A 17,745-nucleotide genomic window follows, 5' to 3' on the forward strand; every position below is an offset into this window, starting at 1 on the left:
GACATGCCCTGAACTAGTGGTGGCCCTCCTGCCACACTGGGCCTAGCAAAGACACCTGGCAGCTTGCACAACAAGCTCCCACTGTTTGCAGGACCTCGAAGCCTCCTTTCTCGGGATGTGGAGCAGGAAGGGCCAACAAGGACACGTCTTTGGCTATAGGAACTCCAGGTTCAGAGGAGCCAGGCATGGATCTCCGCCACACATGAAACCACTGCAAAACCCCTTTTTTTTAATCAATAGTATTTATTGACAGTTATAAATATTTTCCATTTGTCCTCTATTTACAGTTGCAAAATAGTTTATGATATTATACCTTCACCCACCATTCAGCATCTTTCTAGAAACTCCATGAAAATTGAATAGGAAATAAAAAGCTCTTCAGGGGGGCCCACTAACCTGGTTCCCCAGACCTCAAACAACCCCACAGGGACAGCAGGCGACATTGCAGCAGGTGCTACACAGTAGCAAAGGGGCGGGCAGGCGGCTCCTGGCGGGGTCAGGATGCCAAGCTCCTCAGGACATTGGTGATGCTCCAGTGCTGGCCTGAACACTTCTGCAGCACCAGCTGGAAGCCGAACTCTGAGTCACTGTTCTCCTGCAGCTCCAGACAGCGCTTGGACTTGCGGTTCTGGATGGCGCCTCCCTAGGAGCCAGGGTGGAGAGTGGGGTCAGAGGGTGTAGCGGCCACACTGGGAAGTCTGGGGAACCTGTGGGCTAGAGGCTGCTGCAGCCTGGGGCTATCTGTGCGTCTAGATGTCTGGGACCCAGTGAGGCTATGGGGGGTCTGGGGCCAGCATTCCCATGAAGCCTTGGGCTCCCTGTCTCTGGTGTGTGGGTCTCCTTTCTGAGACTGAACTTGTGCTTCGGTTTTCCCCACAGAGCCCTAGTTCTTCGCCAGAACAGAGACACCCCACCCTGTGTCCGTCTATGTGGCTGGGGTGTGGCATGTTGGATTGCTCCTACAGCTCCTGTGTGGGGGCGGGGCCCTGCTCCCCACAGCCATAGGCCGAGCTCTGCTCTGAAAAGCCCAGTTCCTGGGGATCATCCCATAATCAGCCTGAATGAGAGCATTGCTAGACCTCCTGCTTGTAGGGTCTGTGCCCCCAGTTGGACACCTGGAGTCATCAGTGTTGGCCTCAACCAAACTCAGTCTCCTGGACTCTGTCTATAAAGCCACAGGGCTCCCTCACTCCTGGATATGCATGGTTTCTCCATGCGACTGATGTTCCAGAATGTTCTGTAGCTGTGCATACTCAGTTTATACCCCAAATGCTCTGGGGCTGCTGGCTCTGCGCCTGGGTGGCAGCGTCTGAGTATCTCTGAGTGCTGCTGGTAATCTGCTCAGCTGGGCTTTGCCCCCAAATGAGCGGAATGGCTTGGGCTGGGTGGTGGCCCACATGAGTGGGCCCCCTGTAGCTTAATGGGACCTGAGTATATGCTCAAACCCCCTTTTCCCCAGAACCTACTATATTTCCCATCTTGGCAATAACCAGGCAGGCGTCTCTGCGAGGATGCTGGGCATTTTCCGTGATACCCCCACCTCTCCCCAGCATCTGCTTAGTCACTGATTCCTGTCAATTCTGCCTCCCTCAGGCCTTGTGCCTGTGCCCTTACCCCCGGCCCACTGTACGTGCCCTGATTCGGGCCAGCATCTTCTGTCCCCTGACAACCGCTTGCAGATCCCCCACTCCACTTCCAGAGGCAAGGAGGAATAATTTTTCCCAGAGCACACTTGGCCTTGAAGAGGGAGCCCGAGCTCTATAGGGCAGCACTGATGACCTTTGTGGTGTGGTGCTCTTTCTCTCTGGCCTCATCTCCCTCAACTTTCACACATTCCGCTGCAACAATACTGAACTCCTTATAGTTTTCTGACCTCATCCACATTTTCTCAGGATTCCTAGACTTTGAGCAAGCTGCACCCTGTGCCTGGGGTCCCCCTTCTCCATGCTTCTGTTGCAGGCTAAGCCATAGTCACTCGAGGCTCAGCTCTGGCCTCATTTCCTCCAGAAGCCTCTCACTGCCCACCTTGGCCCCACCTCTACCTTCTGTCCTCCAGTCCGCCCGGCTGACAAGGTGCCTTCCACCATGTGCCTTCTCTTGCTCAGCACTTACTGAATGACAGTAAGACTTCTTATTTATATGTCTTTTCCCCCACTAGACTGAGAGCTCTATGCCTTATCAATTTCTGTCCCCTCAACATCCAGTAAAAAGCTTGCGACACAATAGGTGATCATTAATGTTGGCTGTTACGACCTATATAGGTGAGAAGGGAATCAGTCACAGGACAGGATGACCGTGCCGTGGAGTTCACCCTGGAGTGGCCCTGGCAGGCTGGCAGCAGGGAGAGGGAGGCCCCTACTTCTTAACACTCTGCAGCTCACCCCTAGCTGCATCCCTGCCCATCCCAGGGACCAGTCCACTGGGAGAGGGAGCTGGCAAGCCCCTTCTGGAAGTCATTCTGTCTGCCACCACCATCCCCATGGCAACAGCTGACATCTCAAGAGAACATCAAGACTCAGTTCCCACAACCACCTAGAAAATTGGCAGCATCTGCCGCCCTTGGACAGACACTTCCCTGCGACCAACAGTTCTGTGCCTGCAGCTAGCTCCAAACCTAGCAGGAATGTGGGCACCAAAGGCATGCACCTGAGCGCTTTATGAAACATGATTTGCAAAAGCTTCAATCTGGAAACAGCCCAGACATTCATCAATAGTAGATAAGTAACTTGTAGTGATTCACATAATGGAACACCATACGCCATCAAAAATGAACACACCAGAGCTCCGCTCAATAAGGACGAATTTTGTAAATGTAATGTTAGCAGAAGAAGCCAGGAAAAACATGTATACATAACCCTACTTCTATAAACTTCCCAGACAGGCTAAATAAAACCACAGTGTGCGAGTCAGAGTGATGTTACCTTTGGGGAGGAGGGGTGGAGGGACAACAGGAAGCAGAAGGGGCTTCTGGGTGCCGGCAGGGTGCTATTTTCTGACCTGGGTGGTGCTTACACAGGTGTTTTCTTTGCTTTAAATCATTAAGTTGAGTACTTTTTTTTGTATGTATGTTTGCATGGTTCTGTATGTATGTGTTATTCTTCAGTTTAAAAAAATTAGAAAAAAAGAAAATCCAGCTCCCCAGAAGGGACTTTGAGTAGTGGGTGAAGGAGGCAAAGAGTAAGAAGCCAGATAGTATAGGGGGTCAGGAGTGTGTGTGTGTGTGTGTCTGTGTGTAGGGACCAGGTATGGAATTCCCAATGTCCCATGTGTAGGAAACAGCCCTGTGGATGGTAACCCCCTTCAGAAGCAGTCGAGTGAGTACAGAGGTCCCTCCTGCTGTGTCCCCAGCACAGCACCTCCTCTGAGGAGAGCAGTGACTCATTGCCCCCAGGAGCACAGAGACATCAGGACGAAGGGGAACAGAACGAGCGAGCCCATGGGTGCAGCCACAGAAAAACCCACAAGCTCAGGCCCTGAGAGGGGACAGGCCAGTGGCCATGGGACAACGGCTCCGAAAGGACCCGACAGTCTTCATGTTGGAAGAGACTTGGAAGGCTGACTGTCTTGTTCTCATCTGCAATCTGAATGGCCTCTGTACTTCAGCCACGGGGCCCTTCAGCTCTGTGTGTCCACCCGCAGGGACAAAGCACTGAGTCCCCTGAACCAGCACTTCCTTTCCCAACCGGCTCCACCGAGGAGCATTCTCCTCCCCCTGAGTAAGATCCCTGTCTCAGGGGCATCCAGCAAAGGGGCCCAGACCACCCATCAGGTTCCCATACTTGGTCGGCTCCTGCTTCTCCACCCCTTCCCTTTCAACAGGGGTTGCTGAGGCCCATGTCCCCCAGCTCTACGCTTCTCTTCCACATTAAACACTCCCAGTTCCTTGTGGAACAATTTTATATAATTTTTCCATTCTGGCTGTCCTTTGGTTTTGTGTCACTCTGAACTGACCACAGAGCACAGGCCTTTTCATTTCCACTGGACAATAAGCTCTTTCAATGCAGCCAAGGAGTTGGCACCTTTGGTGACCACACCACAGTCCTGAACTGCACGGGGGTGACTGTGGTGGGCTGCCTCAAGTTGTCCCCTCAGAAGCTGTGGGCCACCTTGGGTGTCCATCCTGTCCCTCAAAGGCTGGACTTTTGGGCCCAGGGGTATCCCTTGTGACACTTGCTCCAAGCCAGGCCAGCCCATCCCTCCGCCTGGCCCAGGTCTCTGTGGCTTCTATGTAAAAGCCTGCAGCCTCCAGGCCAGAGCACATCTGCGGCCCACCCACAGGCTGGGCCATGCCACTGGGGCTTCTCTGGCGGGCCTGCAGCCAGCCTCTCCGGACCCTCCCACACCCCAGCCAGCCGGTGGCACGCCCTACCCCACTACTGGGGGTGGAGCTCAGGCAGGGCTGGAATGAAACCAGCCAGCTCTCATTCACAAGGTCTGCTGGGGTTTCGGCACTTCATGCGGGGACATGGAAAGGGGACAATGCTGAACCAGAATGCTTCTCTTCTGGTTGTCAGCTGTGTGGCCTTGGGCAAGCCACTCCACCCTTACGGTCCCACTAACAGGAGATCATTTCTGTCATGATTACTGGAGGATGAGCCAAAGGACAGATGAGAAATTCCCTTTTCAGAGAGAAAACAACAAGTGGATTTGAGGCTGTTCGCAGGGTAGGGTGGGCACTCCAGAAGAAGTACCAGCAAGCAGAGGGGCCAGGTTGGGTGCCTGACATTCTGAAGATTCTGGCTGCGCAGAATTTCCTCAGGGCTGGGCTGGGCCTGGCCTGGCCAGGCCTTGCCAACAGTGAGGCTACTTCAGCACCCCCTGGGCCAGGGAAGGTTGAAGAAGCTGTTCCAAAACAGGAGGCTGCAGCCCCCACCACCCCCTTCCCACCAGCCACCCAGGCACATTCTAAGCCTTTTGCAGGGCACCTTGCCAAAGCCAAGAGAGAGGATGAGGGGCAGAGAAGTAAAGTGTTCCTTTAGGGATTCAACTCTGACATTTCCCAGGCCCTACCCTGGCTCAACCATGCCCTCAGCACCCTAGAGACAGGAAGCACGGTGACCCTGGGGCAGAAACAGCTAGGGTGGCCTCTGGGAAATGTGTGGAAGAAATGGAACGAGGCCAAGAGCAGGGGTTGGGGGTGGAGGAGACACAGCCTCTGTGAGAGTATCTGGGTCCCAGGGAGGGCGGAGTGTGAGGCCAAGGAGGCTCCAAAAGGAGAATCGTCTGCAACAGAGCCGAGAGGCCACCTTGGAGGCCTCGATGAGCAGAGCCCTGGCATGCGTCAGGGGACACTTCCGGAGAGAAGCACCGGGCCACCCATTAGTGCTAGAGCTAGTACCAGCCCTGGTGCGGCCTCCCTCCTATCTTCCTCCTCAGACTCAGACCTTGGCAAACTCGGGGGTCATGCCCCCTCCCTGGGCACATTCCATTACCCACAACAGGAAGGGAGCCTTCCTCTCCTCCACTCAGGCCCTTGCTGGTAAGTTCAGGCCCCTTGGGAGCAGCCTGGTGTTGCTACTACCTGTACCTCTACCTGCGGGCTTTGCCCCCGGGATAAAAGGAATAACAGAGAGCACTTGTTTACCATGTATGTGCCCAGCACTGTGTCGGATACTTCACACGCCCAGTCTCATGTATTCCTCACAGTAACCCTGAGAGGTGGAGATGCTAATGATCGCCATGCTATGGATTGGAGATGAGGCTCAGAGATGTGCGGCTTAGACACTTGCCGAGGATCACATGCTCAGTAAGTGTGGAGCCAGGCTGGGAGCCCGAAAGTCGGCCCCAACCATTGGTTCCTCCCCATGCCTGTCTCAAGGGAGCAGACTAGACTGACAGCTGGTGGTGCCTCAACACCTGGGGTCATCTTGACCAGAGAAGAAGGTCACCTTGATCTCCAAGGGGCTGTGGAGAGCCAATGTCATCTAGTCCTTTTGACGGCTCTCGGCAGAGACACATTTCATCCATCCATCCATCCATCTATCCATCCATCCACTCATCCATCCATCTATCCATCCTTTAATGAGTGCCTACTGTGTGCCGGGAACATCAGAGACCAAACAGGAAAGAATCCTTATCTTTGTGAAGACTATCCTAGTGAGGGAGGAAATAGCAAATAATAAAGTCTACAGTGTTAGAAGGTGGTAAGGCTGCACACGAAAATGTAGAGCAGCACCGTGGGTGGCGTGTCTGTGCCCCTGGAATTCATGGTGAAGCCCTGGCCCCTACGTGATTGTATTTGGACGTGGGCATCTGGGAGGTACTTAGGCCATGAGGGTGGAGCCCTTGTGAGTGGGGTTATGTGAAGAGACACGGTGAGAAGGCTGCCATATGCAAACCAGGAACAGGGCTCTCGCCAGACAGTGAATCTTCTGGCACCTTGATCTTGGACTTTCTAGCCTTCAAAACTGTGAGAAATGGATGTTCATTGTTTGGATGTCTATGGTTGCTTTGGTAAAGAAGCCTAAATGGACAAAGACAAGCAGGGTAAGCAGAGGGATTGAAAATGGTGGTGAGGCAGGCTGCAGTTATAAGAGGTGGTCAGGGTGATCCTCATTCAGAAGGTGATACTGAGCAAGACATGAAGAAGAGGAGATAGCCCAGGGGACATCTGGGGAGAGTCCCAGAGCCCAGAACAAAGCTCCCATGCCAGCAGAGGCCTGGTGTGTTCAGAGAACAACACAGGAGGCCCCAGTGCGGAGTAGGCATGGGGGAAAGGGTAGAAGAGGAGGCCCAAGAGGCTCTGGGCGGCAGACACAAGGCCTGTGGGCAGAATCCGGCCTCCACCTTGTTTTATCAGGCCCAGCACCTTGTTTCTACCTGGCGGCAGTGCCAAGCTCTCACTTAACTGTTAAGTAGTTACATTTATACAGCCCTAGAATTACATTCAGCCCTTTGAAGGCAACCAGAAGGCTGATGTGGGCCTCAGTGAAAATGAGTTTGACACCCCTGCCTGAGAGGTGAGTGTGGGCAGGTTGTGTGGTGCCTCATAGCCACACAACAAGATTTTGGCTTTTAACCTGGTGACAGGGCCAACCAGTACAGAGTAGGGCTGACACGTTAACCAGGCCACCCTGACTGCTGTGCTGAGCACAGAGCATTGAAGGGGCAAGAAGCAGGGACACCTGTTAGTGGGCTCTTGTCCTCACACCCGGGCCAGCTGGCAGCCTCTGGGCCAGCCCCAGGGCTCTGGGGGCTGAGGCTCGATACAGAACCCCTGATGGGCTCCACCCCCTGTGGAGGGCACAGTCACTTGGTTTACTAGTCCGCCATCTAAATTATTTGTGTAATACTTAAAACTACAGGATCTGGAAACATACAATACTTTTAATTAAAGAATTTAAATAAGGGCAATTAAACCTGGCAGGAGAGATGCTGTGGCACACAGCAAGCTTAATTGGAATGGGAACCAAATTAAATATAGAAACAGCATTAAAAAAATTGAGAGCTGAATGTATAGAATTAAGGAGGCTGATAATAATTCCTAGAGCTGGGTGCCCAGCCCCCAGCCTAGTTGCTGCTCCTTCTGGACCTCTCTGGAGTGGTGACTAGAGAGTGAATGGGAGGCGGTGTGAGCAAAAGCCAGAACCAGGCACTGTGCTCCCAGCCCTGCCTCTGGCTCTCTCTGGCCGTGACTCTGGATTAAGTGGCTGAGCCACTCTGGCCTTCTGTCCTCCCCTTTGCAAAGGGTGCCGGAGCACTGGGGGCACTCTGATTCTGTCTCCATAAGGAGCAGTGACCGTGTGAATGGTGGTACGTGGACCCGTGGCCTGTCGGCCCCTTGGGCGGAGGCCCTGAGGAGCTGACCCTAGATCACACAGCTGTGGCTCCCCAGGTGTGAGTCTGGGGGAGGAGCAGCTAGTGTCAGACTAAGCCACCTGGCTCCTCCTGAAGGCGTGGGCTGGGTAGGTGGTGGATTTGACAGAGTTCCTAAAGGGCTTGTTAAGCCATAGATCACTGGGCCCCACTTTTCTGGGCTAGTAGGCCTCCAGTGAGGCCACAAAGGTTTCTCTTGAAATTTCCAGGTTCTGTGGGTGGTCCTGGTCTAGGCACCACACGCTGGGGACCACCAACAGCCACCACCCTGTTTCAGTAAAGGGCTGGGCCCAGCAGATTGATTGCACTGGCCTCCCTGAGGTGCAGAATTTGGAGTATCTGGGCTGAGTTTGGGCTGGTCTCCCATTTTCAAGCAAGGTGTGCATGAGGAGGTGGTGTGTAGACTGAATCCCGCATCATGATCTCCGTTTATGGCAGAGATCCTGTTCTACTCTCCTTTCTAATTAATTTTCCATGAGCAAGTAGTCCCAGGGGGCTTTGGCTTTAAGCACAGTGGGCTTGGGAGTTTCCAGGTTAAGTACCTCATAATTAGTAATCAAATACTTGAAAGCATAGGTGGGAAGTCAGTGCTGGTTACAGAAACCTGAATTAAGCCTTTTTGTAGAAGAGAGTGGTCTTTGGGTAATATGATAATTCCACACTCCATTTCTTCCATGGGTACTTTGGTGTTCACCTTTCTTCAAGGAGTCTTGGGTGCGCCTGAGCAGATCTGCTTGGGATTGTGGTGAAGCTCTCTCAGACTGAAGATGGCTCAATGACAATGTCAAGGGCGAAAGAAAAGGTGAAGGGGGGGAGGTTGTGAAGACAGCAGGATGGCTGGAGGGGGTTTGCTGAAGAGGTGGGAATCCAGCCAGTCCCAGACCAGCTGGGCAGTGCCACCGCAGCCCCAAAGTCCCACTGCAGCCGCCCGCTGGCTCTCCAGAGCCGAGACAAAGGCCCTGAGAACAAAGGAGCATGGACCCCATGTTTGACAGAATTCCCAGATTTGACCTTGGAAAAATTACTCAATTTTTCTGTGCCTCAGTTTCCTCATTTGTAGCATGAGGATGATTAAAGCACCTAAGGCACTGCCATGGAAATTAAGTAATATTTATGAAGCAGTTACGATACTAATACTACCCAGCACATAGTAAGTACCGTATAAACGTCCGATACATGCATTTCGAAGTCTCCCCAGGTCTGAGTGGTGGGGAACTGAGCCGCCACACCTGGCCCCAGCCCCTGAGCTCTGCGGGGTGAGCAGGGGCAGAGGGGAGTGCTGACTGCCATCAGCTAAAAATAACTAGGGAAACATCCAGGGCCTAAACAAGGCTCTGTCGGTCCCTCCCAACTGGACAATTTCACACTTGCCCCTTCATATGACACAGAAATGAAAAGCTGTTTTATTCCAAAGCTGTCATGAAATACTCGACTATGGTCTTTTGTTCTCAGTACAAAAGGTTTTTCAAGTTAGGCTTCCTGATGGAGCTTGGGGATTGGAGCGAGAGAATGTCAAGGACTCCTCCTCCTGGCATGTTGGGAAATTCTTGGGCAGAATTAGTGGTGCTCCCTGGGAAATTTGCTCTGTAAATAGGATCTGTTTTGTGTGAGTTACTCATCTTGCATCAAATGACCAAATTAGACCCCACAAGTCAGAGCCGATAGTCCCTGGATGGGTGGGCTTGGCTCTGTGGTCAGTCCTCTTTCGGAAGACTCCTCATACTCTTGAAAATCTCTCGCTATTCAGGATGTTCCTCATTTAGAAAACACAGAAAGGCTACACTGAGAAGGGGGCGAGCACACGGCTGAGGTGCGGAGACAGCCCGCCGATGGGAACGCTGATCTGTGTGCCCTTGGACTCCCTGAGGGGTCTTGCCAACATTTCCACCAAAGAGCCCTGCCGGCCATGAGAGTTAGGATGTACCCCAGTCTGGGGGCAGCAGGTACAGTCTGAATGCCTGAGGGTTGGTTCATCAAAGCCTCCTGTTTTACAATATTCGTACAAATGTGTAGTTCCCCCAAATTTGCAGTTACAGGGAGGGGTGCATGTTTATCCTGTAACTTTGAGAACCCCACTTAGTATATGCAGCTGGGATGCATTACCACCTAAAACTTTTCTTTGTAGAACTAGGGATTTTCCAGTTGAGCAAATATATAATACTTTGACTATTACATTTAAATGTCCTTGAAATACTGTAGTACTTGTTGTTTCTTCTTCAGCATGCATGGATGTGTGCAAGGAAAGTCACTGGAGATTGGATTTTGTTTGTCTTTGGATCTCCCACAAACCGAGCTCAAGACTTGGCACATCAGCGGCTTTTCATTAATATTTGTGAATTTTTGAATAAGAGACTCCTTCCTTCAGTCAACAGCACATTGGGTGTCTCCTCTTTCCCAGGCTTTCGTTAGGGGCCGGAGATACTGAAAGTGTAAGACAGTCCTGCCCTCCAGTCTGTTGGCTGACAGAAGACAGAGGCATGGAATGAAATAACAATTCCATAAAGTGGGGTCAAAATGACGCTCATATAAGAAACTCAGCTCATTTTCAAATTCAAGCTGATTTATGAAGGCAGGACACTCTAGAGGGGATTCCAGGTACAAGAGCCCTTCTGAGGATTGCTGTCTAACTTCAGCTTGGAATTACAGCCCCCAGGGCTGGTGGGCCCTGCAGACTACCCCGTGCAGCTCCATCTAGAGCTGTAGGCCTTAGATGCCTGCGAGTGTCCTCTGAATCGCCAACCCCGTGTCTGGACAGCTCTATGAGAAAGCTGTTCTGTAAACTGCCCTTGATTATCCCCACTGATCCCCCCTGCGAGCCACACAGGACAAGTCTGCTCTCTCTTGCATAGGTCAGTTCTTCACATTTTGAAGGCACAGCTCAGGTACTCCCCATGTCTTCCTGGTCCAACAGTCCCCAATCCTTCAACTACGTAATCAAATGGATAGACAACTTTTAAGGAAGCTGGATCTTAGAGGATACCCAACATAACAGCCTTCCTGTGGCAAGAACCCTTTCAGTAATGCCATCATTTACTGAACCACTCAAAGTAATGGTGGCAGAGGGGAGCGTGGGTGTCTCATCACCACCGAGGGGCAGTCCACTGCTCTGCTTGACAGGTGTCTCGCCACAAAGTTCTCTTCCACAGTGACCTGATATCTGCTTTGTCCCTCTCCTTCCATTGGCCCAGGGGCCACTGACTAAATGCCCCTTCACTAACACTATGTCGGCAAATCACAGGATTTCCCGAATCTCAGTACATGGCGTACTCTCGGAAGATTGAAAGTCTATACTGCATGCACATAATTTATAATCCCAGTAGGGAGTTTAGGGAATTCTTTAAACCTGAAGGAGTCACAAGTCAGACAAATTAGTGAAGGCAATGCCTACCACTTCTAATGCCAATCAAGTTTCACCGTGTATTGGTATGGGGAATGTAGGCTGTTCAGAGACACGGGCATTGCTTGAGAGGGATGACTCTGACTGCCCACAGGCTCTTCTTCAAACCCAGAGCCTGGGGTGGTCGGGATTAATAAGTCTTCCTCATAACTACTTCCATTTAACCCATCACTGCTTTCAGCAGACTGTGAAATGTCTCTCAAAGTCCTTCCAGCAGCTGCCTGGCTCCACAGCCCCGTGGCGGCCAAGCCACCCTTGTTTCACAGGGATAATGGAACAGCCCCTTAGCTTGCTCGCCATCTGCAGCCTCTTTTCTTCCAACCCACCCGCAGTCTGCTGCCAGAGGGACTCAGAACCCTCATCGCAGTCACTGCTTAAGAACCTCCCTCAGTTCCTCCCTTTGCTGTTAAAGTGAAGTCCAAACTGAGCATAGTTTTCAACACCCCCCATTATCTGCTCAAATTGACTCAAGTCTGATCTCTCACTTGCTCCATTGAAAATTCTAAATTCCACTCACACCAAAACTGGATTTCCTTTTCTCAAGTGTGCTCTGCTTTTTCTTGCTTCGCCCAGGCTGAGCCTATACATGGAAAGTTCTCTCTTTCTACACATGGGAACTGTCCTACGACTTTCAAGATCCAGATCAAACAAGCCTCAAATGTTCCCTGAGTTCTGCAGACAGAGCCCGTCACCCGGGGCTCCCAGAACACTGGCCCCTTCTCATTGTTGCCCCCATCACCGAGTTTGGTTGTGTTTACATGCCCACCAACTCCTCCAGGGCACAGGCTGTGTCTGATTCATACCTGCACCCCCCTCACCCAGCCCCTGTGCTCCATAAATGTTTGATGAAAGACTGAAGGAAAGAATGTTCGTTATTGGAAAACCGCTCACCAGAGCGGGGTACATCAGGGTTGCCAGGAGATGATCTCGTCAAATGTGGTTTCTGTGTCAGAATCCAGCGCTGCCCTGATTCATCCCTGAGCATTAGAAATTCAAAAGAGCTTCCCAGGGTTAGAGGAAAGGCATTTTATTTGTTAAACAGAAAATCAGGGTATGAGTTGGAACACTAAGATATGCAAATGCCTATCTTCTTTGTAGAAGAATGGGAGAGAATCATACTAGATTATTTTAAAATTAATTCAGCTTGAGTGTCTGTAGAGTTTAAATGCAGCCCTCAGGGGAGTAAATAATGCAGAATGTGAAACTGGAAAAGAGATTTGAAATGTACCAGTAAAAGCTCCTTTCAGTCCAACTTCTGTATCAGAAATTTCTAGTTGGTAGGGTCCCCATGTAATTTGCAAAGATGAAGACCTGTTGCAAGAAAATCTGCCCGAGCACCTGACTGTAATCATTTCAGAGTCTCCCAGCTCCCTCTGGCATTATCAATAGTAGCTCCTAACCAATGTGGGCTTGGGGACAGATTTTTGGTGGCTTGATAAATATTAATAATTTTGCCTTAAACAAAAATTTCACATATGTTAATTCGAAGATATCAGGTAAGAGTAGATGTTCTGGATTTACAAATAGGAATTAAAAAATACTGTTTCCAAACAGTTTCCTTGCTACAAGAATCAAAGATGTGACTGCCAAAGTACTCCGGGAGTACTTTAATTAGATGGATACCTAAGTGGCTGACAGCTGCCCCGTCCCCAGGGCTCCACGTGTCAACTTGGCCTGCGTCGTTGGTCACTGTGTCCCTTCAGGCAGGAATCGTGTGGGGCTGCCTTTTCAATGCCGAGTGCTGAGATGAAGGGGGGAAGGAGCTGGATTTGGGGGTGTCTATTTCAGGGACACGCATCTTAGTGGAATGTTCCTTTCTCTGTCCCATGAGGGATGGAGAGGTGAGATGAGGGCCAGCTAGGGCAGCGAGGCATCCAGACCTGCCCCGGTGAGCCGAGTCACCGCAGCCCACGGCCCTGAGGCATGTGTGGGGAGGCCGTCTGTCTGTCTGTGAGGGCTGGAGAGGAGACAGATGGGCCTGCCTGAGTGGCTGGGATACTGAAGCAGCCTGGGTTCAGATGCGGCCAGCCTGCTGGAACTCCAGCCCCACCGCTCTCGGGCTGTGTGACAGTGCCCAGGTCATTTACTCTCACGGTGTCATCTTTGAGATGGAGTTGTCATGATTGTCAACATCGAACTGCATGAGGCTGGACACAGGGGGCCAAGGCCTCACACGTGGAGCTTTATTTCCCTGGTGATGCCACAGCCCCTGGGAGGAGCAAGGCCTCTGAAGGGGTCAGGGAGCTTGCTTTAGTTCAAGAACAAATGTATCCAGGGGACACAAAGTCCCCATAGCGGCAGGTGCCTGCCTGGGCCTTGACCCCCAAGAGCTATTCCAGGAAATCCCTGGTCCTCTCCCCGCCTCCTCTCCCAGCGTATTGAAGCAGACTGACCTTCACAAAACGGCCTCGAGACACTGCCCTGGGTGGAAACCTGCCCCTAGAGTGACCCCTACCAGGAGGAAGGAAGGGAGGTCGTAGGTCAGAGGTGACCCAGCACTGTCTACACTTGGGACACTGGAGCTTCATCTCCTGAGAAGGGGCTTGTGCAGAAGAAATTTGAGGTTTTAAAGCCAGAGAAACCCAAGTTTAAATCCCAGCTCTGACTCTTGCTGTGTGACTTTGTACTCAGGAGGTGACCCCCCCCCCCCCCCCGCCGAGCCTGTTTCCTTATATCTAGAAATTAAATAAAAGTGATAATAAAACAGCAATAACAATATAATAATAACCTCTCTCAGAGCCCATTTTAGGAGTCAGTGAGCTAATGTATATAAAACCCCTGGCGTGTAGTAAGTGCTCAGCAAACCCCGAGAACTGGCTGGAGTCACAGCCTTCCTGTAGCCACAGTATCCCTCTACTCCCACCGCCTTCCTGGCCCGGGCAGCCCCTCTCCCCATCATCTTTGCTCTTGTTCTTCCCAGGGGCTCTGGGCTGTTACCTGAGAGAACTGCCAGTGAAGCTTCATTCTCTTGGCTTTGGCATAGCTGCACTCGATGAGCCGTGGCCGGCTGTTGACGTCCACCAGGCACCGGTTGTCATCGTCGTCGACCGTGGGACTCAGGATGCCCACATGGATCTGCTGGCTGCTCGTGTAGTACACGTTCTGGGGGTCAGGGAGAATGAGGTTAATTGCTAAGGACCAGAGAGGAGGGGAGGGTAAGCTGGGCTTCTCCCCAAGCACCTGCTGAAGAGATCAGAATGCAGAGGCCTTCAGATATTTTCTAGTGCAACAACAAGAGGAAACCCTTTAACATGATGATCCAGGATAGCACCAGGTCCACATGTATTACTGAAACAAATTTTTCAAAAAATGAAACTCAGACTCCCTATATGCAATGCACTCTACTTTCTATTCTATTCTTCCATTGAAAGACATTGGTCAAAACCTTTTAAATTGATTTTACCTCTCATTCTTTACAAATTACTTCTTGAATCCATTCTCTACAGGCTTGCTGACTTCCTCCCTCCATAAATACTTTCCGCAAGATACTGTGCATGGCCAGTAGCTATAGAGCAAAAGGCCTGGGCCACAGTTTCAGGAAGTTCAGAGTCTTGTGGGATAGGAGATATATAACAGGAAACTTCCAGGCAATACTAGGACTATAGAGTAGGGGTTGGAAAACTTTTCCTTAAAGGGCCAGATGGCAGATACTTTTTGGCTCTGAGAGGTCCCTAAGACCACCCCCGGTTTCAATGATTTGCTAAGACTCACAGGCCTCAGCATATGGTTGCACTCATGGCTGTGCTTTGCTACAGTGAAAGGGTACAAACCAGATCAGTGAAGGGAAAAGGCACGCGGGGCAAAGTCTGGGGAAACCAGGCATAAGGTCCAGGCGAGGGTCCTCTCCCAGTGGCTGCACTGGGATGCAGAGAACCCCCCCAGCAAGGAGCCAAGTCAGCTTGTGGGAAGTGCTGTTACAGACTAAGCACCCATAGTTTTTTACTGGGGGCTCGTCCTATAGGCAGCCTCTGCCTGGTTACAAAAATTCCAGACTTCCAGAAGGAAAGCAGGTGTTGTTCGTACAGTTAGTTTAGGTCCAGTGAGCTACTCTTATCAGCGTGGGGATGGTGGGAACTCTCCTAAAATCCAAGTTCCCAGATGTCAGTCAAGGGCTGACCTTGTAAGCAGGCTCTTCCAAGGAGGCCAGTCCCTGCTCTGTTAACTGTTTTCTGCACGAAGGGCCAGACAGTCTCCATCAACCCCACTTTGTAGTGTGAACAAAGCCATAGATAACACATCGAGGAATGACTGCACTCCAATAATGCTTTATTTGCAAAAATGGGGGCTGCCTCATGGCTGTAGTTTGCTGGCCCCGGTGTAGAGGAGAGCCACACGACCCTTGGCCTCCAAAGTCTCCAGTCACTTCCCTGAGCGCTGGTTCCCCACAGGGCTCCACGTGTGCAGTCACCCGGCTCTGCAAGCCCTTTCTCCACACTCCTGAAGGAAGCAACGCCCCACCTGTGATCAGACCTCTGGGCAAATCAAGATCCTACATTTTTTTGCTTTAGGACAGAATTCAGGATAGGCATTCTTATTATTTTGATCTATTGAAAAATTCTCACTGGTAAACATTTGTGATTCATTCCAAATGGCAAAACTAAGTATTTCTTGCTTTAGTAAAAGAAGGTGGTTGATAATGACCCCTCAAACATGGGTGCAAGGTATAAGCGGGACCATGGGGCGAGAAGGGCAGTGCACTTGAGGAGGGTAAGTAGGGGGTGGTTCTTCAGGGCCAAGTTCTTCCTGATTCTTAGAAGGCCAGGGAAGAGGTGAAAAGACAGGCAGGGTCACTCCAGACCTTAGAACATCAGGCCAGGGTGTAAGTCAAGGCCCCAACAGGAAACAGGTGGTACACTCAACACAGGGGAACTGCCAAGGACGTACTAAAGACACAATTGTCAATGGTACAGGTAGGGGTAAGACACCACAGGGATAATCCAGTTCCCTGAGAATGGTACCATGGAGCTGTTATCATTCCGAGGTCCAAAGGGATGAGAGGAGGGAGCAGCTGCCAGAACCTATAAAAGAAAAGCTATGTATTGATAGAGAAGGTTGACTATCAGTGAGAAGATTCAGGGAGGAAGGTTTGGGAGTAATGGTGAGTGGTGGTAAGCAAATACCCCGATGCAACCTCCCATCTCCTCTCTGTTCTTCTGCTGGATCAGCCCATTAGCAGAACCCATCTGGAAGCCAGAGAACACGGGAGCCCACTGAAACCATCCACAGAGTCAGCCTCGCAGGGTGGAAGGAGAAGGATGGAGAGCGGGTCTAGCGGGACAGACGGAGACACTCATTGTAGCGAGGGTCTGCTCTCTAAGGTAACCTTTCAAATGACCAGGTTTGGTGAGTCACAGAAATAGACAATGGAACTACTCAAGTTTACTGGTTCTTCCCATAGATCACAGTGACCAAGGTTCTGAGCAGCGGCCACACGCAGAGCACCTGGCTTCAGTGTGGAAACGTGACCAGAACACAGGGGCAAGGGGAGATGATTCAGCACCTAAACAGGGTGAGAAGTGGGCTTTGCCTCAGCCTCCTGATAACATTGTTGTGTGGCCTGCATTTCCAGTTGACCACCAAGGAAAGCCGGTGACCTGCTGTGGCTTCCAGTTTTCTGGAGCTGAGGGGGAGTTTGATAACTGATAAGGTTTAGGAAATCCAACAGATGCAGTTAAGCATCTTCTCCATCCACCCACACACCCATTCAACAACAAATAGTCTCTAACTTGGTTCTTAGAGATGAGAAAGCTATGATCCTGTCTGGAGGATCCAACAGCCAAGTTGGGAAAACTAACATTTCGGGAAACAATGGCCTGAATCACACTAGCATAAGAACTGTTTCTGCTTCTTCCATTTGCCTCCCCCAGCTCTAGTTACTGTGAGGACAGAAATGAAAACTCAGCACCTCCAGAAAGCCTTCCTTCAATGTGCAAGCCTCCACTTGCCACCTGGGCTCCCTCCCAAAGATGCACAGCTATTTCTGCCCTTGGGTTGAATGTACCACACTCCCCCCTGGGGACAGAGAGTAGCTCTTAATCACCTTGCATGCCAGGACCCAGATCTTCTGAGGCTCAGGGGCAAGGCAAGGACAGTCAGGGAGCCAGTCACTGCTACCCTTTCCTTCAACCCTGTCCTGTGGTTTCCAGTGCAGGCTCCACAGACACAAGGGGCCACCCAGGTAATAGCTGAAATCAGTTGTCCCCACTTAGCTGCTCTGAAGCGCCAGGGGAGATGCTCGAGCGATGAGTGCACTTACTATCTGGTACAGCTGTCATCCGAGCTCTTTACTGTTCTGGTGTCTGGGAAAATCATAATGGGACAGACAGTTGTCTGTTACTTAAAGAGCCAACAACAAAGTGCATTGTGAGTGGTGTAACTGCAAAACCAGCCAATCACAGGGAGGTTCAGCAGACTTTCTCCAAGTGTCACTTGGACACCTCAGAAGCCCAGCCAGTAGTGGACTGAATCAATTCATGGTCCAAACACAAAAGAAAAAGAACAGGTCAGTACCAGATGCCCCAGTGGAGTGCCTG

The 17,745-nt window shown here is 51.2% G+C and overlaps 1 protein-coding gene across 2 annotated transcripts in view; it reads right to left on the minus strand.

Annotated features, from left to right (window-relative positions):
• Positions 1–231: 231 nt before the first annotated feature.
• GALNT18 (polypeptide N-acetylgalactosaminyltransferase 18) overlaps positions 232–17,745 on the minus strand; it is a 325,017-nt gene continuing 307,503 nt past the window's right edge. Inside the window, exons 8-9 of one of the 2 annotated variants that reach the window (XM_053673111.1) lie at positions 14,150–14,314; positions 232–643 (exon numbers count right to left, since the gene is read on the minus strand). In XM_053673111.1, the coding sequence (XP_053529086.1) occupies positions 497–643; positions 14,150–14,314 (312 nt within the window). In that variant the 3' untranslated portion in view covers positions 232–496. The remainder of the gene's footprint in view (positions 644–14,149; positions 14,315–17,745) is intronic. The other variant, XM_037133828.2, reaches the window with a different exon arrangement.

This window comes from Artibeus jamaicensis, unplaced genomic scaffold (assembly GCF_021234435.1).
Source record: "Artibeus jamaicensis isolate MK-2021 breed Jamaican fruit bat unplaced genomic scaffold, CSHL_Jam_final contig_797, whole genome shotgun sequence".
Taxonomy (NCBI): domain Eukaryota; kingdom Metazoa; phylum Chordata; class Mammalia; order Chiroptera; family Phyllostomidae; genus Artibeus; species Artibeus jamaicensis.